The 24,315-nt window shown below is 53.3% G+C and overlaps 1 protein-coding gene across 1 annotated transcript; it reads left to right on the top strand.

The window, feature by feature from the left end:
• Positions 1–21,309: 21,309 nt before the first annotated feature.
• On the top strand, positions 21,310–23,755 carry LOC112627078 (serine/arginine repetitive matrix protein 3-like). The gene is made up of 5 exons (XM_025389416.1): positions 21,310–21,459; positions 21,600–21,807; positions 22,036–22,149; positions 22,470–22,984; positions 23,368–23,755. Exons 1-5 carry the CDS (start codon positions 21,310–21,312, stop codon positions 23,728–23,730), a joined length of 1,350 nt encoding a protein of 449 aa, XP_025245201.1. The 3' UTR covers positions 23,731–23,755.
• The last annotated feature ends 560 nt before the right edge of the window (positions 23,756–24,315 follow it).

The following is a 24,315-nucleotide window of genomic DNA, read 5'->3' as shown; positions in this document are numbered from 1 at the left end:
TCCCAGGCAGCCAGATGCTCCAAGGCAGGGCCTCCGACCCCAGAAGGGGTTCCGGAGGATTCATTTGGAGCTGGGCTGGAAGATGCAGGAAAAGCCCCTGCCACCAAGGCCTACTCAGCCCAGCCCATGCTCACACCTGCCGGGCCACTGCAGCAGATCCCATGAAAAACCAAGATGGCCATGTCACCAGCCCGTCCTCTCCTGAACACCCAGCTCACTCTCGCCTTCCTCCTCTGGAGAGAGGACCAGAGGCTAGAGTCAGCTCCAGCATGGAGATTCCCTGCTCTGTCCTGGGAGGCAGGGCCAGGACTAGGGTGAGCAAGTGAAACTCAAAAGCTAAGGGAGCCAAAAAACTCAGGAATCAAGATAAACAATATTTCCACACAGTATTTGTAAAAATCAAAATTAATGCAAAAATCCATGATGAATAAAACACCAAAATGTTAAATAAAGACAGGATCAGTAGTACTGGTGTTTCCCTTACCTCAGGCTCCAGGGTGGCTTCCATGGCACCGCTGGGAAGGCCACTCAGTCCAGGGCACTCCCTCAGCCCGTCCTCTGCATTGGAGGGGTCTCTGCAACCCCATAGCAGTGTCATGGGTCAACACCCCAGACCTCCTGACTGAGGGCTCCTAGAGAAGGTCAGCACCCACCCTGAGGGTCCTTCCTGGAGAAGAAGGTACACAGAAGTCAGTGGGAGCCTGCCAGCATCTGGGGGTGGCACAGGGAGGAAACGTACCCTGGGGTACCTGTGCTTCTCAGTTGCTCAGCTCCAGCTCCTCACTCAGAAATGGGTCCTGGCCAGGTGTGGTGGCTCACGCCTGTAATCCCAACACTTCGGGAAGTTGAGGTGGGAGGTACTTGAGGTCAGGAGTTTGAGACCAACCTGGCCAACATAGTGAAACCCCCATCTCTACTAAAAATACAAAAAACTAGCTGGGTGTGGTGGCAGGTGCCTATAATCCCAGCTACTCAGGAGGCTGAGGTAGGAGAATCACTTGAACCCCGGAGGCAGAGGTTGCAGTGAGCCGAGATCATGCCACTGTACTCCAGCCTGGGTGACAGAACAAGACTCTGTGGGAAGGGAGGGGAGGGGAGGGGTGGGGAGGGGAGGGAAGGGGTGGGGAGGCGAGGGGAGGGAAGGGGAAGGGTGAGGAGAAGGAAAGGAAAGGAAAGGAAAGGAAAGGAAAGGAAAGGAAAGGAAAGGAAAGGAAAGGAAAGGAAAGGAAAGGAAAGGAAAGGAAAGGAAAGGAAAGGAAAGGAAAAAGAAAAGAAAGAAGGGGTCCCCTGCCTGGGTCCCCAGAAGCCATGGTCTCCCATGGGGATACTCAGTGTGCCCCACATCATCGCAGATCCCTCCCCCACCAGGACTGCAGCCCCGAGCTGAGGCATGCTGCTGAGAAAGCCTGAGAAGGAGCCCTGCCCCGGGGGCTGGGGCAGGTCGAGGAGGGGCAGGCCTCACAGTCAAGGTGTCCCCACCAGAAGTGACCCACGAAGAAGGGTCCTCCACACCCAGTTCTAGCTAGGGGGCGTGGTTTCTGTAGGTTTGAGTCTTGGGGGACTGCCTACCTTCGAAGCCAAATAAGAGTCACATGCTTCTTTGTCCCTGGCTGCCAAGATTCCTGGGCAGAAGGCTTCCCACCCACTGCAAGCAAAGATGTCCATGACCCACTCCCCAGAACCTGCAATGATGTACCTTACATGGCAAAAGGGGTCTTTGCAGACGTGATTAAGTTTGGGAGTCTTGAGATGGGGAAATTATGATGCATTACCTGGGAGGGTCCAATGTAATCACATGGGTCCCTAAAAGTGGAGAGTATTCCCCAGCTCTGGTCAGAGGGAGAAGCAACGATGGAAGGGGGTGTCCAAGAAATGCAGTGTGGCTGGCTTTGAAGATGGAGGAGGAGGTCACAAGCCAGGGAATGCAAGCAGCCTCTAGAAGCTAGAAAGGTCAAGAAAACAGATTCTTCCCTAGAGTCTCCAGATGGAACACAGCCTGACCGAGGCCTTGATCTTAACCCAGGGAGACCATGTCCAGCTTTTGACTTACAGAATTGTAAGATAATAAATGCATGTTGACTTAAAGTCCCTTAGTGTGCAGTAATGTGCTTCAGCGGCAATAGAAAACTAACACTGCCCCAGAGACTTCAGCCATCCTGCCCTCCCCTTCCCCAGGCTTCTTCATGGAAGGGCCTGCCCTTGGATGTTGCTTAAGGAGCTCAGCTCTGTGACTGACACAGCCTGCTTTCTAAGTATGGGCCAAGAGTCCATGCTGAGACCAGCACAAGCCCACAGGTAGCCCTGGCCCCCACCTCTTCCACAGGGGCCCCTGGGCGGGCCCACTCTCCATAGCACAGCCTGCTCCCATTAGCTGCTCAGTCTCCCACTCCGGCCCCAGACTGGTCCAGACCCACTCATCCATCTGTTTGGATGCCACAGCCTTCCTTTACTGCCACAGCCCCTCTCAGACCACTCTGTTGGGTGCATCATCCTGCAACAGCAATGTCGACTTCTCACTGCCCTGCTGCTGCTGTTCTGAAAGATGCAAGGCTTTTTTGCTAGCCCCCCAATGCCATGATGTCCAAACTGTACTCCCAGAACCTTGGGGCCACTGGGGACTTGGGGAGGTGGTTTGAAGGGCAAGTGAATGGGGGTCAGGAACACCCAGCTAGCTGTTCTGTTGTGTACAGACAAACGTTCACTTCAGCAAAGGGGTCTCCAGATAAGTGAAACCTGTGAATACCCTGGCATGAAGGGAGAAGTCACAAACCAGTGGCAAAACTCAGCAAAGAGTGCCGTCCCCATGCAGTATCAGTAGTTTTGTGTCTATTGGTGCGATTACTGGACTGATGTCTGTCTCCCTCTATAGGCTGTGAGCTCCCACAGGGTGGGACCATGTCAGTTTTGTCCCCACCTTGAAACCCCAGAATTAAACATGATGACTGGCACCTTAGAATGAATACATGAATGAATGAATGAGTAAATGAATTAGTGAATACCACACACACACACACACAAACACACACACACAGAGACTACAGCCCAAATCACTTCCCCAGCCTCTCAGCATACTGTCTCCAGGACACAGCCCATCTGAGAGCTGCACTTTCTGGGACTCCCTCAACACGCTCTATCGGAAGTGCTGTGGGAAAATGTGGAGTAGAAAGGCTTTTCACACATCTCCACTCTGCTCAGACCCAGCCCAGCTTAGGGCTGGACCTATCCGAGGTGCTAGCAACATCGACCCAACCTCAGTCATCAGGGCCAATGATGGGCCCATCAGGGGCTCCCTGGGGTCCGTAAGTCCCTCCTTGGCTTCCTCTGCACTCACTGCTGCCTGCATCCTCATACAACCCCCAGGTTCAGCCAAGAGTAGGGGATCTGAGTGTACTTGCACAAGTGTGGGCATAAGTGTTTGCAACAGAAAGGTCAAGTATCCCCCAGGAACCAACACTCACCAGCAGCATCCTGGGCAGTGGGTCCCCATGAGCTGGGAGAGGCTGGTCCTTGTGAGAATGCTAGGAAGGCTGCTGTGGGGGAGGACGACAAGAGCCCTCAGGTGTTGGGGAGGCCACGTGTAGCTTGTCTAAGTGTCTGAGGCCCACCCTGAGCCTCGCATACTTCCATTCAATAGACATCAAACACCTACTATGCACAGGCAGTCTCGCCCCCCCACCTGGCAGATGCCCGTGCACAAAGGCGCCAGCTCACTGCAGCAACTGCTCCCCCAAAAAATTCCCTGGGCCAGGAAGCTGCGTCCCGCACCCTAACAACCAGACAACTCAAGCCTTCACGTGTGTGTGCATCTTCGTACACCAGCAAGAGGCGGTGAGGGCCTGGGAGATACCATCAGGGAGACAATCAGGTCTGTGTAGTGCAGTGATTCACAGCCTGAGACATCCCTCCCGAGGCTACTGCCGAATTATCAGCCCCACCATCTTCAATTACGAGGCTTGTCACTCATCTCCAACCATCAGAAGGAAGTGAGTGAGGAGATTAATGTCTTTTTAAAAACTGCTTTCATCCCTTAAAAGGATTCCTGCACACATGCCATTTGCATTTCTAAGAGGAGAGGCAGAAGAGGCACTCAGAGACTCAGCTGCTCCCCTGGCCCCTCAGCCATCTTTGATCACCCGTGTCTCTCCCGAGGCCCTCCCAGAGCTGTGAGGCCAGGCCAGGAAAGCTTTCCGCTGGAGCCTGGGTGGGCCGGACATCCACGCCTGCTTCCCTGGGCTGCCCTCAACAGAAAGAGGACAACTGAGCCACAAGTCCAGCAATGCCACAGCAGCACCCAGGCATTTCTCTCAGGGAGTCTGTCATGGGTTGAACTGTGTCCCCAAAAAGACATGTTGAAGTCTGAACCTCAGAATGTGAACTTATTTGAAAATAGGGTCATTGCAGATATAACTTGTTAAGATGAGGTCATCCCGGGGTAAGGTGAGCCCTTCGTCCAATATGACTGGTGTCCTTATGAGAAAAGGGAAATTTGGACACAGACACAAGGAGGATGCCACATGATGGAGGCACGGACTGGCATGATGCGTCCACAAGCCAAGGAAAGCCAAGAGTTGCTGGCCATCGCCAGAAGCCAGGAGAGAGGGATGGAACAATGTCCCCGCAGAGCCCCCAGAAAAGAGCCAGCCCTGATTTTGGACTTCTAGCCTCCAGGAAGTGAGAGAATACATTTCTGTTGTTTTAAGCACCTGGTTTTTAGTAGTTTGTTATGGTAGCCCCAGCAAACAAATACTGAGCTCATGGTCATCCTCATCTCCTTCATCTTAAGGCATCTCTACTCTGGCCCCAGTAGGGAAGCAGACACTGAAAACTAAGCACAGATAAGGTCCATGTTGGGTCTCAGAAACAGACAGGCCCCTCTCCTCCTGAAGTGCTCTCAACTACTCAGTCAGCTCATTAAACAGTCACTGCCCCCAGCTTCGACCTCCTCCATAGCATTAAAGATGTTCTCCAGACACTGCACAACAGAGCCTGGACAGACAGAAGGTGAGGGAAGACGTGGGGTCCTTAGAAACGCCTCAGGCCACCCCAGAGCTTGGGATAAATGCAGGCAGGGGTGGGCACCACCTGGGATCTGTGCCAGACCTGCAATGTAGGATTAAAATAATGTGAAGGCCATGCCAGCTGACAAGATCATGCTCCACTGAGGCAGGGACCACTACACCTCAGTGCCTGGGTAGTAAGTGCATCATAACTGCAAGTAAAATAAATGCACATTGTGGAGAGGCAAAGGAGAGGGGACTCCCATACCCTGCATGGCAGGCAATGGGGGTAAGAGAAGGAGATGTAAAAATACACCTGAGTATGTCATTAGGATAGATTCAGGAAAGCCCTTCCCCCTGCGGGCATCCCCGACCACCCCTACACCATGTACCTGTGCAAGGTTGCCAACAACCATCAGCACCAGGACCCACCAGGTTACGGGGTTGCCCTTCACTTCCCAGGGGCCAAATATCACTGCTGTGCCTGGTAGGAAAGAAGAAATATTGTGCAAGTTTGAGAGCCTGGCTGCAGAGGTTCAAATCCCAGCTCATCTGCTTACTGGCTGCATGAGCCTGAACAAGTGACTTAACTTACCTCTGTCTCAGTTTCCTCATCTGTAACATGAGGGGCTAGCCACACCAGTCTCTTGGGTCGAGGAGAACTAGATGCGTTAACGCATGGAAAGCACCTGGTGCAGTGTCTGGCACACGGTACGTGCTTGGTAAGTGTAAACTGACACTATTTGCTATCATTATCCCATGTCCTTACAACTCCAGGGAATAGATCCTTTCACTTGCTTTGTCGGCATTCACTAATGACTCTTCTCCGTATGACAACACCCAACAGCTATTTAGAGAAAATTATGCCTTGTGCCAGGAGCACAGAGGAAAGTTACCAAGGCCCAGTGGGAAAAGCAGACAAAACACTCCAAGAATATGAGATATAAAACATCATCATCAGTCGAGATAGGATGACCTAGGAGGTCATGCTGATGAGGGCATGTCAGACCAAAAGAAATTTGGGTCTTGAGAGTTGAATAGGAGTTTATCTGGTGAGTCTTACCCAGTCCCATAATAGGTATTCCATCAATAAACAGTGACTAAACTGAGGTAGAGTCACAAAAGAAAATTTCAGCCTAAGAGAAATGAGAATGTATGGTGTGTCCAAGAATAGAGAAGGGATAGGCTAGGGTTTAGCTAGAGTAGGGAGCATGTGAGCAAAAAAGCAGGAAAATAGGTTGAGGTCAAGTGACTCAAAGATCTTGAACGCCACACTCAGGGGTCTTGGCTTCATTCACAGCCTCTGCAGAGCCAAGACGGGGGTGAAGGTGAGGGTGACAAATAAGAGCTGGGCTTAGAAAGGTGGCTTGACTTGCAAAGCAAGTGACACAAAGCTGAAGGCAGGAGCCCAGGGAGGAGGCCAGAGCATTCCCGTCTTCCCTCACCAACCAAGCCCTGCTCTCCATTTGCCCTTGAACCATCTTCCTGGTAGAGATGTTCTCAAGGTCACACCCCTGAAGACCTCACACTCCAGCTATTCTGGCGAAGGACACAGTGCCCACAGCTGCCCACTATCAGAAGATGCCCTCAGCCAAGGCCTTTCAGGGAAATGTTCATGTCTCCATGCAAGTCCCCAGTTGACAAATGGAATTTGGCTCAGAGACAAGTTAAAGCCATAAATTGGGAACCCTGGTAGCAGGGTGACTTCTGGAATTCCAGCAAAATGACACTCAGCACTTAAAGCGTGCAGGCGTTTCCTCTCCCTCACTCCCCAAAGGCACCCCCTTCCAGTCTGCTCAATCCAAGGATCCTGGCTAGTGGATTTCTTTCCAAATGCAGGCTGTGATGTTCTGTGTCATGGACACTGAAGAATCCCCCCCACGGCTCTGTGACTTACCCAGCCGGGTCCCAAGCTGTGCTCTGACCTCACCAGCCTGGCAGAGAGGTTGCCGACGCTGCCAACACCACCCTGACCGTCTGCCTGGCAGCTGGGGCCACACTTAGGCAGCTGCCCCAGCATGCACTAAAATTAGGTGGCCCATTAGACCCAGGACATGGTGATCACAGGCACGTTGCCAGCACTGGCTCAGAGGATCATTCCTCCCAGCCCAGGACTCAAGCCAGGGCAGAACAAGAGTAGCCCAGCATCTCCTCTTAGGCCCAGGGAAACTGAGGTCTGGAGAAGAGCAGGGACCACCAAAGAAGTGTAAACTTTGATTTTTGTTTATTTATTCAATAATATTTTCTGAGGCTGAAAAGTAATATATACCTCTAGCAGAAACTGAAAATATATTCCATGAAGAGGTCAGGGAATTGAACAATCAGAATCCCACCGTCTGAGCTAACTCACTTACATTCTGCTGTGTTTCCCTCCTTTGTAGATTGTTTTATACAACAGAAAACTTTAGAGACAATTTATAAAATATTTCTTTCCCCTACTTGTGTCATTTTGGCAAATCATAAAACATTCTTTATACACACTGAGTCAGTTTACAGTATTCCATTTTATTGAGATGCCATAATTAATGTAATAAAAATGTCCTACTGTTGAACATTTAACTTGTTCCTTTTTTTTGCTATTATAAATAACACTGCAGTGAACATCCAGGTGCATGAATCTTCGTCCCCATCTATGATGATTTCCTCAGGATGGATTCTAGCCAATGGAATGAATGGGTCACCAAGAGAAGCATATTGTAAGGCCCTGATACAGATTGCCTGCTGCTCTCCAAAAAGCCAAACCACAGGCTAGCTTTTGATAGCAACCTCAAACACCTCTGCCTGCACTGGGCGTGGCTCCTTACAGCCACAGTTTGCTCGTTCGTGGGATAATTTCTCTCCCAAGGAATCCGGTGTCTATAAAGCCTGCCTGTCTAACACTGCAACCACATGAATCTCTTCAGTGCAAGTCTGCCCCATGGTTCCTTTCCCTAAACTAGCCACAGCATCCAAGAGATACAGGTAGGAATCAAGTCCCAGGCCTCAGGGACTCAGAGGTGCTGCTACTTCAGTGTACGTGGGGCTTAAATTAGGGGTCAATGTGAAACCCATGATTACATCCTTTGAATAGCCCCATGGACCTCTCCTACCTCTCCACCTTTCCCCCAGTTCACCCTGCTGTACACACACCCAGGAAATGATCCCCTTGAGGGGTGCTATCCCTCCCCAGCAAGGTTAACTGATGACCCAAATTATGACACCAGACCTAAGCCAGCTACCCATAAAGCAACTTGGCCAAGAATCGAATTGCCTTTGCATGTCCCAGCAGAGAAACTAAACTCCAGGCTCAGTGTAAATAAGCTGTCTCTGGTCCGACGTCAGCCCCTCTTGCCGGCAAGTTATGGATGGCACTGCGTATCACCCATCATAAATACAGCCCCTTGGCTAAACAAAGTTGACAGCTTTGTGCCAATAACCTTTGAACCACTCAAGCCCAGTGTCAATTGTATTTGTCTTCAAGCTGAGGTTTACTCTAGACTGTTTGCTAAATCAGGGCTCATCTGCAGAGATAATTCAAATATATTACAGGCACCAGGCAGACACAAGGGCCTCCCCCACCTGGCCTCACAAGGGTCGCCACCATAGCAGCCTGCACATCCCCTAACCACTCAGCAAGTTATTCTGGGAAAGAACAAGAAACAAGGGGCAAAAAGAGACACGGAGGCCAGGATCATAACCTTGGATCTGCCGCCAGCTCTCTATGCAACCCCAGCGAAGTCACCAGACCACGTAAAGCCTCTGTTTGCTCCTGAATGAAGGGAGAACCTATTCTCCTAAATCACAGAGAACTTATTTTTGGAGGCCTATTAACAAGTGAAATCAGCCTGCATGAAGGAATCAGCTCTGGAAGTGCAGAAATGCAGAATGAGTTCCCACCTCATGCAGGGGATGGATATGCCCAGAGCAAAACCAAGTCCTGCTGGGTTGAAGAGTAGCCAATGTAAAAACAATCTTACCTGACTTGGGTGGGGCATGGGGAGAGGTTCTAGATAGATATGGTATAATACATAGATACCTTTAACAAAAAGCGCTATTAAAAAAATGCAGGGGGAAGCCACTCTGTGGTCAAGGCAGGTGCAGTTACCATGGCCACCGAGGCTGAGCTAATTTGTACAATTTGCATTTCCCTAGTGCCTGCTGCATGCCAAGCACTGGGCGCTGCCAGAGAGACAGGGACTCAGGCAAGGCTTATGCTCCCACAGCCAGGGCCCCCACCGCACACCCACTCTGACCACCCCACCCACCCATCTTCAAAATCTGGGGCCCTCTCGCCCAGGACTCTGAGTCCCCAGTGCTTCTCACCATTTGGGGAGCTTTGCCAAACCCAGCCACGAGCCTCTCACCTGTTAGGACCCCAAACAACCCCCAGGAAGCGGGACCAAGACCCAGGGAAGTACCCCACTCTGCTTCGTCTCATGACCATGAAGCTGTGGGCTTGACAGTTCCGGAGGTTAGGGTAGGAGGACTAGGGAGTCGAGAGCTGTGTTTAGATTACGTCCCATGAGCTGCTCTTGAAAATGAATGAGAAGAAACTCCACAAGAAAAACTGTCAAGAATGGAAGGGCCAAAGAGTGAACACAGCTGTCAACAGAGGCTCCAGGCAAGCTGGCCCCAGGCACCCAGCACCTATGAGCATCAGTTCCTCTTATCTGTAAAATGGGAATCACATGCTTTGCCCTAGGAGTCACTGCAAAGATCAGACAAAATGGGAACCATCAAAGCCTTCCGCATCCTGAAACACGCAGGAGGGATTATTGCTGTTATGGTTATAAGGTTGTGCTTCTTGCACCCAGTCAGGAGGCAAGAGATTCGAGTTCTGCCTCTGGTTCCAGAATTCTGCCTCTGCCTCTGCTTCAGGAAAGTGTCCACCACCACCCCTAGGCATCACCAGAATAACGAGAGACTTGCACAAGGCAATCTCTAAAGTCTGTTCAGCTCTCATGCCATAGGATTGATTCTGTGATGTGGGTTAACTACAGAGGCCAGCCCATTGCAAGATGCCCCCTCCTCAGAAGTCAGCCCACCCCTCAATCCCCAACAATATGATGGGAGGAAGCTGGCAAGACCAGGGTCACTGTCACCCACCTTTGGGATTCTCACCCCCGTCTGGGATGCCAGACCCCTCCAGCTTCCACATCTCATCTCAGCTGGCACCTGGAAGACGGGAGAAAAAGGTCACCGTGCTCCATGCCTGGACCATCTCTTTACCATCCACGTACCTGGAAGCAGGAAGACAGCAAGGCGGCAGTGCCTGTGCTGAGAAGGAAGGCAGAAGACATTTATAAATGACCCTCTTAGCTGTTTACGAGACACCTTCTGAGAGAAAGCAGAGGAGGAGAAATAAACTTGAAGTAGGGAGACCTGGCGGGCGTTGCGATGCGCTTTGATAAGCCAGCTGTGCCAGCATTTCTCCTCCATTTTTATGACCACCTTTACGGCCCTGTGTTTGGGACTCTTTATCAGGGGCCGGAAGGAGAGCGTGAGCAAGATCCAAGGCAAAGAGGCTTCCCCAGCAACTCCACAAGCAGATACAACCTCATCTGGAGATCAAGATAACCTCTGTTTTACTCCCATTCCAGGCGGCCATACCCCAGACACCCATATCTGAGGTGGACAAGAAATGCCGGAGCACGGCAATAAATCTGCAGATCCAAGCCCTCCTGGAAGCCCTGACTGAGCCAAAGCCACATGGAAACAAAACCAGGGCTGGGGCTGGGACTGAGGTTCTCCTGAGACCTCTTAGCAGCCCTGATTCATCAGGACACTCTGGAGCTGTTGTCCCAAAGCCCACTGAAGTTGGGAAGAACGTTTCAGGGCTCCTCCACCAAGCAGGGTTTGGGGTCACACCCAGGTTGGAGCTGGGACTCTGCCATCTCCACTCCCCTGAACTTGCCAGGATTGTGAAAAGGCTGAAAGCACCAGGGCAGGAAGCTCTTGCATCAGCCAACCTAGGTCTGAATCCCAATTCCTCCCCGTGCTGCCTGAGGCAGTAACTCCCTCTGGGCCTTAGGTTTTCTCATCTGTAAAATGGCCCATGCAACAGTACCTAACCTTGCACGATGGGGCACACAGAAGGAACTCAACAAATAGGAGCATTACATTGGATGACTCGACAAAGTAGCCAAGAGGCCAGAACTCACTACCTGTTTTCACAAACTGGCTGTGCCCTAGAAGCCTGAAACCTTCATACCAGCCTCATCTGAATGATGGTGGCTCTAACCCCTGCCCTACATATGTGGCAAACCATACTGGGCTCCTAACATGTCATTGTGCTTGGGGGAAAGGAAAGTGCTTCAGACATGGAGAAAGGCATAGTTCTGGAACTCCCAAAAAGCCTGTGACCAAAAACAAGCCTACAAAGACAGGACATGCTAAATACAAAACTCCAGGATCATGGCAAGGGAACAGGAGAGTAGATATAATCATGGTCAGGGAGGGAGGCCGGAGAAGGCTTCTCAGAAGAGAGGTATCTGGGCAAGGCCTGAACGGGTGAATAGGAGTTTGCCAAAAGGAAGAGAAGGAAGAGGAGAAAGCCTCCTGCAGTCAGTTAGGCTGGTACTGGGTCCTTGGTGAGTCCCATGGAGAGGCAGCAGAGATGGCTGAGAAAGGGCAGCAGAGGGTGCACAGAAATGGTGGACCAGCATCCAATTATTAAGAACCTTGAATGCAGGCTGGGTAAGCTCAGTCTCATGTTGAAGGTGTTGATCTGGAGTCTGGGGCTGGTAAAGGTGTGGGACAAGGCGGCCACATCAACGTAGATCTAGATAGCTTTGGGGAAACTCCTCTTGGATCACAGCAGAGGGGAGCGTTCCGGGGTGGCTGGCGAAGAGGCCAGAGAGCCCGCGGAAATGTTCGCCTAAGGTCTCAGCTGTGTGGATTCCAGGGTGCCCGCCTTGGGGTAAATCACAGCCGCCCCAGGCGGCTGGATCATTGCACTCACCGCCTGCGCGCGCCTGCACCAGCGCTGCTGGCAACCGCGAGGCTGGGGACAGACGCCCGAGTGCGGCCCTGGCGGCTCCACGGGTCTCCGGTGGCACAGCGGGCTCTGCGACACGCGGCTCTGGACCTGCGCACGAGCACCTGCTGCTGGGCCACCCGGCACCTCGTGCGGAAGAGTGAGGCCGCGCGGACACCCCGAGTGTTCCTCTGAGCTCCGTGCCTCTGCGTCGACTCGCTGTCCCCAAGTGGTCAGAACTCTTACAGTCAAAACCCACACGCGTCCTCCTCGCTGGGCACAGTTCAGGCCCTCTGCGCCCACGTTCTGTGAGATGTGCTCGCGGCCCGCGATCGGCCTGCTGGTCCCAGCAGCCATGCCGGGATGGGCTCCAGCGAGGCTCTGGGCGCTCTCCCTCTGCCTCGCCACTCTTGATCTCCCCCTTCCATCGCCCTAGCCCCTCGCCCTCCTGCCTTTCTCAGGTCCGGAGACAGCTCCTGGTGTGCCATGAGGGCATGCCCGCCGCCCCCCAAGCAGAACCTCAAACTGCCTATTTATTTACAGTTTTAAACGTTTTATTTTGAAATAATATAAATTCACGGGAGTTGCGCCATATTTCCTTATCTGAAGTTATATAGATTCACCTAGTTTTTCCTAGTGACTATACCTTATTAGCACAATAGCCAAACCAGGCAATTGATTGGTATAAAGTGTGCATATAGTTCCATGTCATTTTATCACATACGTAAACTCATGAGATCACCACGGAAATCCAGACACTGAATCAACCCACCAACACCAAGATCTCCCCACTGCTCTCTGGACAGGCACGCTCACCCCCTCTCCCCACCAGCCCCAGCTCCGGGCCCAATCTGTTTTCCACATTGAAATGTTCGTCATTTTGAGGGTGTTACATAAATGAAGTCAGACAGTAAGTGTCCTTTTGAGATTGGCTTTTTTTCACTCAACATAATGCCCTTGAGACTCAGCCAAAAGGAATCAACTGTTTGTTCCATTTTATTTCTGGGTAGTGTTCCATGGTATGGACGCACCAGTTTGTTTAACCATTCACCTATTGTAGGACATCTTAGTTGTTTCCAGCTTTTGGCCATCACAAATAAAACTGCTATAAAAACTCAGGTACCTGTCAGGAAGCTGAGCATCTGCCCCATTTTTAAACTATTCACATTTCTTCAAAATGTCTTTTTTTAAGTGGTTTCTGTTTATGATTTAATTATGTTTACATGTTTAGACCCACTTCCTCCCAAAAGGCTTTAAGATGGCCTTTTCTTAAGTACATACAGTAAAACAAATTTAAAAATCAAATCAAAATGGGGAACGGAGAATGAACTCAAGAGATCCAGCCTGAGACACAGGCTGGTGAAAGGGTCCACACCTAAATGAAGGTGGCTGGGGAAGTGGGGACCACTCTTCACCCATCCCAGGCCCACCAGAGAGTGGAAGGCAAAATAGAAGCGTGAGCAGGAAGCAGGGAACCCAGACGTATGGACCCAGAACCCAGCAACAAGCTCCACCAAGGCCCCAGCCTGCATTCCTCTGTCCTCCAGGAGGGAGGGCCAGTCACCAGCCTTTCCATAAAGCAGTCCCCACACACACTGGCAGCCCCTCTTCCCCCTCTTTGTAGGCTAGGGTGTGGGTGGCTAAAGAGGGTTTCTCCATTGCCATGCTAGAGGCCCAGATGGACCCTTGGCCAGGTGGGAACCCCACAAGGCTGCTGGAATGAAAGAAAGTACCTGACCTGGGGTGAGTCCTTCCCATCATAGGCACTGAGGCCCCAAGCTCACCTCTAAAGCAAGGTACACAGCCGGGGAAGCCTGGGCAAATGGTGACAGTTCCACAGTAATTCTGGGTGGGCCTGTGACAGAGCCCAGGATGGGGAAAGCACCCGGACTTTCTCTACGAAGTCTCCTGGCCAGCTCCCCTCTTCCTGAGGGCCCATGGAGTGGGCGCCTTGAAGAATACTGGACACAGGGCATGGAGAGCCAGTGGGAAGCATGGAGACACAGACTGAGGCATGGAGAGCTCAGGCCACATCCCCGGTGGGGGGTCCAGGGGCCAGAGCCTAGGGATCTGGACCGTCTCCACTTAGAAAAAAAGGAGGCCCAGCCTTGCTAAGTAAGCCAGATCATCAGTGAACTAAGGAATTTGGCCTTTCCTGAGCTCCCCCTGCCAGGACACCTCCTTCCCAGCTCAAAGGAGAAAGGCAGGGGCCCTTGGTAGTCCTCCACTGGTCTCTCATCCAGACCAGCTCAGCCACCTCTTACCGCCCCCCTACCTTCCTAGAGCAGAGCCCTGCTCAGGCCATTTCCCAGCTCAGACATCCTTGCCTGAGATGGTCCCCAGGGGGTGGGAAAGGCACCTCATCACACCCCCATGAGCACTCTGGGCTCTGCCACCCTGAACTCGACTGAACCTGCAGGTCCCCAAACAGCCCATCTTCCCCAGCTCCACGTGCTTGCCTATCTGTGCATTCTCCTAAACACCCTCTCACCCGCTCTGAAGGAAGTTTTGCCAGGGTCTCGAGCCCCAGTGCAAAAGGTATCTCCTCTAGGCAGCCTTCTCTGATGCGGGCCCTCACCTGATGCTCACAGTAACAGGGGATGAGAAGGTGGGGGATCACAGCTGGCTGGCCAAGCCATATTACAGCAAAGAAACTGAGGCCCAAATAGGCAAAGTGTCTGGTCTTGCCACCCTCTGCCTCCTGCCCTGCCCTCTTCCTTTGAAGAAGTAGGTGGCCATATTTGTCTGGAATATGGGCAGAAAGAACAAGGTTCCCTTGAGCCCCCCAGTTCTGGGGGCGGGAGTATTGGGACCCCTCCTAGCCTGAGTATATCCAGGTGTCACAAGCTCCCAGGTCCCAGGACTAGATCAGCTCTGCCTCTTAGGAAACTTTACCACGGTTGACTTTAGCCAAACTTCCTGGTTCCTACAGGAAGAGGGACCCTGGGATGTACAGGTCACACTGACCTCCCAGCCTGCCAGGCACCTCAGGTGACCCAGCACCCAGGGACTCCCAGGGAGATGCAGCTCGTGGAGCAAGAAGGTTGCCACCAACATGGTCCAAGCTCTGGCCAGCTGGCCCAAAGCACGTGGGAGAGGATGATGGCAGCTTTGGCAGAGGACACAAGCCTGGAGACAAGGTCCCATGGAGCCTTCAGGCCCAGGCCACTCCCTTTTCCTTGCTATTTATGGCCCCTTGGAGGCTGCTTTCCCCTTTGTTCTGCCAAACAAGCTCACTCCTGACTCCCAAGCCAGCCAGGGACTTGGCAAACATTTGTCAAGACTCGTCCCCTCACTTTGTGTTTGTCTACGCGGCAAAGATCTGGGCTCTGTGCACAGACAAGTTTCCCCTCCAAGGCTCAGGGGGAGCCCCCATCCTCAGTGGCCCCAAGGCCCCACTGCAGGTATACCAAGGTAGGAGCCTCTCTATCCACCAAAAGTTCAGCGTCCCTTCACCCTGCCTGAAATGCCACCATTGTTCCTCAGTACCATGCATTCCCCCTGGGGCAAGAATAGCATCCAGGCCCTGTCACTCAGACAGTCACACGTAAGTATAGGCACTTGAGGAGTTTTGGAGAAGGAGGTGGGGGAGCCTGTGAAGACTCAAGGCTTGAGGTGGAGGGCCGAGGGTGAGCTAGAATCCAACAGGAGGCAAGGGAAGGGGAGACAGGTGCACCCCCAGCTCCAGCCTCCATGGGAGGGGCTGACCCCACCCTGTGTCCTGGACTCACCAGGATGGTTCTGCCCAACCAGTCGAGGTCAATGTGCCCTGATTCATGCTGCTAGACAGGCAGACAGTCCCCAGTAAGGCAAGGTCTCTGGGGAGACGCCAGGTTCTCATTTCATAGTCGATGCCAGGATGAAGAAAGATGGAGGTCAGTGCCAGATGGAGTCCCAGAGAGCAGACACATTCCAGGGAGAGTGAGTCTCTGGGCCTCAGTTTCCCTGCATATACAGTAGGAACACAGAGGGGAGCCCACTATCCTGGAGGCCGTGGCTGCAGCTGCCTCAGATTCCCCGGCAAAGGGCAGGAGGGAGGGAGCAGCCCCAGACACAACCCAGACACCAGGCAGCACTTTCACCTCCCTGCAACTTGACTTCTTTGATCCTTGAAGATGGAAACAGTCCCTGCTCTACAGATTCGCTTTGAGAACTAAAGGAGCTAATGTACAGGAAGATGTTTGCAAAGACCTGACACACACCTGGGGGCCTAATCCATGCGAGCTGGTGTTATTATTACTGTTATTTGGGGCTTTAGCCATGTCAGCGAGCTTCAACCAATTTGAGTTCCTCGTGTAAAATAAGCTGGCAGCCAGTTGTGATGGGGAAATAGCCTGATACAATGAACCCACTTCAGACCTAGCACAGAGCTGGTGCTCAGAAAGTGTTAGCCCCTCTGCATGCATCCAGTAGGTATTCAATAGATGCTTGCTGACTTCAATCACAAACGGCTAACAGGACATTTAAAAGGAACAAGAAACAGGTCCCTGAGGGATAAAGAGGGAGGCTGCCTTGGCTATCCCCAGGGTCCAGGACCCTTGGAGGCTGGGCTGGAAAGCCTCTAAAGGGGCTCCTACAGTTTGCAAACTATGGCCTAGGGAGCTCTGGAGCTCCTCGGGGGTATCTGTTGCATCTGAAGGGGCTACAGGGGAGAGCAGACAGCAACCAGGGCATCACTTCATTCCTCTGTTTAGGGGTCTTAGTAAAGTTTCATCTGAAAAATGTGCCCTGTTGCTAGAACTAACCTCACTTCTAATTTTTTAGGTGAGAAAATAAAGCCCAGAGAGGACGATCAGCAAGGAACCCAGCACCTTGGAGCCATGGAAACCCTTCTTGGTGCCTCTTTAGGCTCCTCATGGTAGCAGGGGCAGGAGGGCACACAGGGTGTTGTGCACCTAGCCCCAGGTAGATAAGAACATCCAGATGCACCTGCCCTTCACTAGCTTTGTCATGGCCCTGCCCCCATCCCAGCTTCAGGGTAAACCCCTGCTACCCTCAGTGCTCAGCCAGCAGGTCACTTCCTCCAGGAAGTCTGCCCTGACCACCAGGTTAGTTTTGCTCTCCTTGTTCTGTGCTCCCATGGCTCCAAACCGGCACCACTTCTAAAGATGCATTCATCTTTGGATCTGATCCCCTGTGAGGGATTGCATCAGCATTGTCCATCACTCCTGAGTCCCCAGCACCCCACCCAATGCCAGCACATAGAGTGGGTACTTAATAATTGCCTGTTGAATGAACGACTGAAGTATTGCCTCCATTTTCCTCATCTGCAAGATGAATAAATACCACCCTCCAAGGTAAGAAAAGTGGGCCCCTCACTGGGCTGTCTGGTAGGCTGGCAAGCCAAGAGCTCAGACAGCAAGGGTCCTTCTCCTGCTGCCCCTGAGCAGCTTCCGAGGTCAGGCAGCCAGGCAGGAACCACCCACCAGTTTCCTCTGCCATGGCGGAGCCTCAATCTAATGAGCAAAGGCCTAGGCTGGTGGGCATATGGGGTTCCTTACCAAGACTCTAGGGCACCCCACCCACCAGAAATGCCTGCCAGGCTGGCACAGACCCTCCTAGCATGAATATTTATTTAGGATTTGCAGAGAAGGGAAAAACACAGACTACTACAAAGCATCTGCAGAGGAAAAGAGACCACAAAGCCCCGGGGATCCCGTAGGGGCTCCCATAGCCAGCCCTGGCCTGACCCTAAGATCTACCAAGGGCTGCTTGGGATGGTCTCGTGAGCTGTGGCTGAGGGCCAAGCCCTCCGCATATGGGCATCTCTGTCCCTCACAACCCTGCGAGGCAAGAACTCTGCATCCCTCATTGAATGGCTAAGAAAACAAGGCTCACAATGCTAAGGGGGCAGAACTGACGCTCACACCCAGGCTGACTCCTGGGAGCCTTGAGTACAGGGAGAATTGGGGCCAGGAATAAACATAGAGCATCTCAAGTCCCCAGGTTCTGTTCCCTCTCTAGTACTAGAGTGAGACTGGAGTGCCAGGGTGCACAGCATGGAATGAGGCTATAGCAGTGCTGGCCCCCAACCACCCTTACAACTGCACAAAATGCACTCCTATCTCCCCACAGGGAGGTGACCCAAGGACCCCCAGGAACAATGGCAGTCACTGTGAAGCCACCAGCCCCGTACTTCCAGGGTTCCCAGGCTAAAGGGTAGCAGCCCACAACACTGAGGAAACATAAATATTTCATGGGCCACTCCCTCCCAGCCTCCAATCCTGTGTTCAATTATCATGAAACAATTCAGAATTTCCAACTCAGGGCTAATAGGCTGCCATCAGCCAGTCAGCCAGTGCGGGCAGGGGCAATTACTTTAAAAGCTCCCGACAGGGTTGTTCACTGTACTGGCTCCCCGAATTGTCTATCTGTGATAGTGGCTGTGCCCCTTCAGGCCCTGAGCACTCTGTGTCCTGTGCAGGAGGGAGACATCTGGAGGGAGACCAAGGCACTGGCTGCAGAGCTTGTGATCATGAGACTCACCAGGCCTACAGATGGGTAAGCTGAGGTCTTCGAGGGGCAGCTCCAGAAAGGCAGGGGCCACAATGTCTCACCTTCACATTTCCCATGCCAAGCTGTGGCCTCCTGCATTCATGGCAGATGAGTGGACAAAGGTTGATGGATTGATGGAGAAATGAAGGGATAGATAGAGAAGCTGGGCAGCTCAGCAAATGATGTTGCAATAATATGCTTCCATCTCACCTCAAATCCATCCTCCCCTCTCCAGGCAGAGTGGGCTTTTAAGATACACATCTGGCCAGGTCTCTCGCTGTTCAAACCCTTCATCTGCTCCTCTTTGCTTTCAGGATAACATCCCACCCTCCTATCAAAGATTATGGAGCCCTGTGGGATCTGGTTCCCACTTGATTCTCCAACTTCCTCTTCCCCTATCTGTTGCCCTGCCTTCTCATCTGTTCCAGTGCTATTATGAAGCCACACTGTCTTCCTTTATTATCAAGCATACCACAGTTTATCTCACTTCAGATCCTTTGCACATTATATTTTCCTAGGGAGGGGTCCTCAGGTGGTAGAAAAACTGTTACAGCCAACTCCTCTGTGTGTCAGTCAAGACACTTCAACAGCAGGCTGCAGATTTCTCTCCAACACTGTGCTCCCACTATGTAATGGATTTCTGTGTCTGCCTCCTTGACTCAACCCAAATGAACAGGAGCCACCTATCTCTGTATCTCTGCAATCACAGGCACAAAATAGGTGCTCTCTACATTTTTTTCGACCTGAGAGGCCATTCTAGGAGGGTCTCAGGACAGGGTTCTGTCCAGTATTCCATGCAGATGCTGAGAGGACTACAATGAAAACAATACTTCAGATGCCCAAATAGCTTCTCATTTTGCTTTGACTACCAATACTTGCACAATGCAATAGAATAATGCTCAAATACATTAATATCTTACCTGATCCTAGGGGGTCCTCTCTACTTTTAAAGCCTCAAACTTCCTCCCTCTCACAGATAAAAAAGGGAGCACAAATACATTCCCTTCCTTACTCTGTGGATCCATTCCTACAGGTAATCAAGACTCCGAGCTTCCCCTCCGACTTTCTGGCAGTGCTTCACCTCTCCCCACAGATGAGTGCAGGAACAATTCTGATGGACTTCAGACTCTCCCAACAGAGCCAATCCCTCGCCATCACATTGGACTGGACTTGCTACCCATACCATCAGCAGCCCCCTGAGAAATTTCACAGGGCAGAGTCTTCTTTGGAAACCAACCCTTTCCCTCCACCAACTCAGAGAACTTGTTCCAAATAGATGCCAGGACTCTTGGAGGAGCATGGTGACTCTGGGGTGCAGCCTCTGACCCTGGCCAAGCAAAGGCCTGAGCCACTCTTCCCCCACAAAGTGATTGGCGCAGGAGTGGGCATGTAAGCTGTACCCAGTCAATCAGCATAACTAAATCCCTTGCCCACTCTGGGGAGGGTCCTATAGTTGTTGCCAAGAGATGCTCAGCCCTGTTCTCAAGAAGCTTACAACTGGTAGGGGCAACAGGTTTTAATCTATCATTACACAAATATTTAATTTCAATACTGTTGCAATAAGAGCTATGAAGGAAAAGAATACTCCCCCTAGTTTTACTTGGTATTAAGATTTGGGAAAAAAAAAAAAAAAAAAACACTGCCTGAAGAATTGTTATGGTCCTCTGTATAATAGTGGCTGCAGACATTTGCTCATTATGTTCAGCATGAACCCATGTAACAAATTCATCAAAGCGTTTTGCACTAGGGAGAAAAATTTATATTAGAGGAAGCACAGTAGTTTGGACTGAAACACAAAGAAAATTCAGCCAATTCTGCTGACCTTCTTTGATGGGGCACCTGGAAGCTGAAAAGTAAAGTGATATTCAGGAATAGTGACTACTACTTCTCTTCCTGGTGAATCCTGCCCCAAATCTCTTCTCTCTCTGATTCCCGATTCCACTGTGCCAGTGGGAATATATGCTCCCCAAGATGTCAAAACTAAAGGGAAATTGAAAAAAAAAATCTTTTTAGAGAAGGGAAAATAAGATTATAAAAAGTGTGTTTTGTACCCCCCAAGTTTCACTAAGAACTTCCTGACTTCCAGGCCCTGGTGTGCCCCACTCACCAGCCTGGCCAGCTTTCCTGGACCAAACTTCCTAGCACCTAAGCAGGGGATGAGGGCAGATAAACTAAATCAGAAAAGGGATCTGTTCCTCCTAGACTCAACCAACATGACCACCGTGGAGAAAGAAGGAAACAAAAACAAGAGCAAACTCTCTTAAAGAACAACCTGGCATCTATCACCGTTAGCATTCAGCCCCTCTGTCCACAGGACTCAGGACCAAGCCTCTCACCTTCATTATCTCATCCATTTCCCAAGAAGCAGGAATTCTTTTTCTCACATTTCACAGATGGGGAAGCTGAGGCTAGGAGAGGTTATGTTATTTGCCAAAGTCACACAACTAGTAAAAGCCACTGACAAGATTCAGGCTCAGACCATCAGGTGCCAGAGGCAGCATTTTTTGGCACCATAGGCCCTGCCTGGGGACAAGAGCATGCAGAAAATCTCGTAAGAGATGAGAACAAAACTCGGAAAATTGCTAGCATGCAGGGAGGCGGCATGCAGGGAGGGGGGAAGGTGTGATTTCCTGCTACAGACGCCAGAGTAAAAGCCACCCCAGGAGTGCCTGTGCAGCCCTCCATAGTAAGGTCCAGCGGTTGCATTTATGACCAAAGATGCCCCTGGTGCTTGGAGTGGAAGGAAGATTCCAGAGACAAGATTGGAAGCTTCTCGGCTTAGCAGTTCTAGGGCTGGACCCTCCAACAAGCCATTTTACACATACAGCAGTCAATGGCGGGGAGTGGACGTAGGGGGCTAAAATGCCCACAGCACAGGGTCCAAGTCGGCAGACTGCACTTTCTCCACGTCCAGGGTCCGCTAGTGCCGGCATCGGGGACTCAACCCCGGGTGCACAGAACCCGGCACACACCACTGGAGAGGGATTCCTGCTGTTGAGGGTTGAGAGGAGGGTATGGAGTCCCCCGAACAGCACGACAGGGTTCAGGGGCCACCTGGCAAGGCCTGAATGCCGAGGCCTCTGTGAGCTTGGGTCGGGCCAGCTTCCCACTTCGGAGGTTGGGGAGGGCGTCGTGGGCCTCTGCGTTCCCAGGCCAAGCCGCCCTGGAGGCACGGACTAGCAGGACGCCGAGGTGGCGCGGGTCGCGGCCTCTCCCGCAGCAGCTGTCGGCAAGAACCAGGCAGGGAGGCGCCGCTGCTGACTGCACCTCATGAAACATTCACGCCCGGCTGCCGCGCTGCCATCTCCCGGCACCTTGCGCCCGAAACGGTCGCTCTGGAGCCCGTGGCCGTCCGCGGCCGTCCCTGAGAGGGTCAGGCCACAGCTCGACCTGCCCTGTGGTCCCATCCCAGAATCCCAGCAGCAAGCAGGCTCAGGCTGGGCACTTCGGGGTACCAGGAGTAGGTTCGGCCAACTGGTTTCCCCCATGAGGCTTCGCGCACAGGGTTATCTGGCCACGGGGCAACGCTGGGGAGCCCTGTGGCCTGAGGGTGGGCAAAGGGCAGGCTCCCAGTTCCCTTGCGTCCAGCCCATCACCCAGTGGCAGCCAGCCAGGAACAGGCCTGCGGGGCCACGGAGGTGGAGGCGTCACCGTTCGCAGGCCCGGAGCAGGATGGCCGCTGGGGGATGTGCAGGCATAGGGGTTGGACAAGGGGCCCCAGAAGTGTCTGTCCTGAGGGGTTGGTCTGCCCTTTCCTCACCAGCCCAGCCCCTGAGGAGAGAGAAGGAGGCAATCCCCCAAACAGGGCAGGTCGGGCGGTTGCCCCTCCCTAGCACCCCCTACTCCCAAACACAGAAACCCTGGGGTCTGTCCTCAAACCTCCCTGGCTGCCACGCTCTGGGCAGCGGACTCTCCCTGCCAACACGCAAGACCAGCTCCCTCCCGCAGGCTGAGCAGAAAGAAGAAAGGTCCAATCTCAAAACCCCCAACTCGACCACCAGCCCCTGTCTAAACGGAAGTAGGGCCAGCCCCTCACAAGTCAGGTGGGAAACTGGGCCCAGGGAGAGAAAGTGCGCCAGGGCCAGGCTGGGACCCGCTGCGGCTTGGTCCGCATGCGGCGGGGCGCCTCCACGGAGGTCCCAGGGCGAGCTCCCGGGCCTCGACACCCGGCCGCCAGCCACGCGGACCCCAGCCTGCGCCCCGAGGGAGGCCGGGACCCCTAGCCGGCGGGACTGCGCGCCGCCCCTCTCCCCTCAGGTCCCGGCGAGCGCCTAGCTTCCCCTCCCCCGCTTCCCGCCTCCCGGCCGGTGTCCCCGCCTTCCCCGCGGGCGACGGGCGGCGGCGGCAGGAGGAGCGGGCCGAGCCGAGGCCGCCCCGGCCTCGCGCGCTGGGATGTAGCGAACCAGCAGGGGTCGAAGAACCGTGCAGTGCCAGAGCCAGAGCTGGATCCGGGTCCCACAGCCGGAGCCGAAACCTGAGCCAGAGTCCGCGGCGGGCGAGCCCGGAGCCAACGAGCCGCAGACACAGCGCTGCCCAGGTGGGGTAAGAGACGCTGGGCTAGGGGCGCAGGGTCTCCGCGTTGGAGGGGCGCAGGGAGGTGGCGGCCGAGTCCTGCGCAGTTTGCTTCTGGCGTGTGTGGGTCCAGCCGGCAGCGCCTGACAGCGCAAGGCGCGGAAGGTCAGGAGCCTTCGAGGCAGCGCGAGGAGCTCGTTCCTGCACCCAGGGCACAATCATAGCCGCCGTCACCGGGTGCTACCCCACCTAACTGGTGGGATCAACCCTCTGCTTTAGATCCGGACACCCCAAGAGGGTAGCAGCCTCGGGGGCATGGGCCACGGCCCCGCGAAGGGCACAACCTGGGAAGCCCGTGGCAGCCCCTCGCGGCGGCGCAGGACGCAGGGCCCCCATCCCCACCCCCAGGAGAAGTGGGCAGGAGAGAGGGCCGCCTGCTGCTCCCCGCTGCGTCCAGCGATAGAGTGCCCCACCACCCATGGAAGTGCTGGCCCCTCTGCGTGGCCCGGGACTTCGGCCGTGGCTTCGCTTCAAGAGGGTATTTTTCCTAAACGAAACCGCTTCATTCGTTCGTTCGTTCGTTCGGGCAGCAATGCCGCAGAAAAGCAGCAGACGTCGGTCCGCGCCCTGGCTCTCTTCGCCCCGGACCCAGACGTCCCGTCGCAGCGCTCGGAGGTGCCCCCAGCCCATGGCGGCCTGCCCTCGCCAGCACAGGTCGGGCTTTTTCTTCCCAGGAGAGAAACCCCAAATTTCCTTCGTAACGTCCAATAAAGACATTCCCGCGGCTTCTCCCGGGTTTGGTTGTTGACGCAGGGTCCCAGAGCACTGCAGCCGCTTCTCAAGAACCGGGTCTCGGATTTCTGAAATTGACCAGCTTCGTAAATTGGAGCCTATTCTCCCGCAGCAAAGGGCCCCAAAGCTGGTATCGCAGTAATGGGAACCCCAGGCTGGAATCCGGGTCCCAAACTTTTCCGATTTAGGAATTCCCTGAATCTACAAATATTTAGTTCACTTTTCTGAAAAACTAAGGCTTGTGTATTCTCTTGATATCCCTGTGACCTCTGAAAGCCACCAGGGTCAGAGGGAGGAAATCCCAGGTTGCTGTCCACTAGGGGAGGATTCAGGTCTAGGGTTCAGGTCTAGGGTAGTCAGAGCAAAAGCTACAGGCAGCAGGGGCAGCACAGAAGACCTGCTGTCCCCGTACCCTTTCCTGGGGCTGCTTTGGGCCTCCCGCCTCTCTTCCAGGGAAAGGAAAAGAGGTGGGCTGGGGCGTGGAGACCAGGCTGTCTGGACTCTAGGATGCAGAGGCCTCCAGACAGGCTCAGAGTGCTCTTCTCTCATGAAAGCAACCGCTGG

Source organism: Theropithecus gelada, chromosome 6 (genome assembly GCF_003255815.1).
Source record: "Theropithecus gelada isolate Dixy chromosome 6, Tgel_1.0, whole genome shotgun sequence".
Classification (NCBI taxonomy): domain Eukaryota; kingdom Metazoa; phylum Chordata; class Mammalia; order Primates; family Cercopithecidae; genus Theropithecus; species Theropithecus gelada.
Note: the sequence above shows the minus strand (reverse complement) of the source record. Positions and strands in the feature narration are given on the sequence as shown.

Bases quoted from the DNA above. Each gene is read 5' to 3' on its own strand.
- LOC112627078 (XM_025389416.1), top strand. From the start codon at position 21,310: ATGCCCACAGCACAGGGTCCAAGTCGGCAGACTGCACTTTCTCCACGT. The intron at 22,150-22,469 runs GTTGGACAAGGG...AAACGGAAGTAG, and splicing joins GGGGATGTGCAGGCATAGGG to GGCCAGCCCCTCACAAGTCA. The intron at 22,985-23,367 runs GTGGGGTAAGAG...CCCCACCCCCAG, and splicing joins GCAGACACAGCGCTGCCCAG to GAGAAGTGGGCAGGAGAGAG.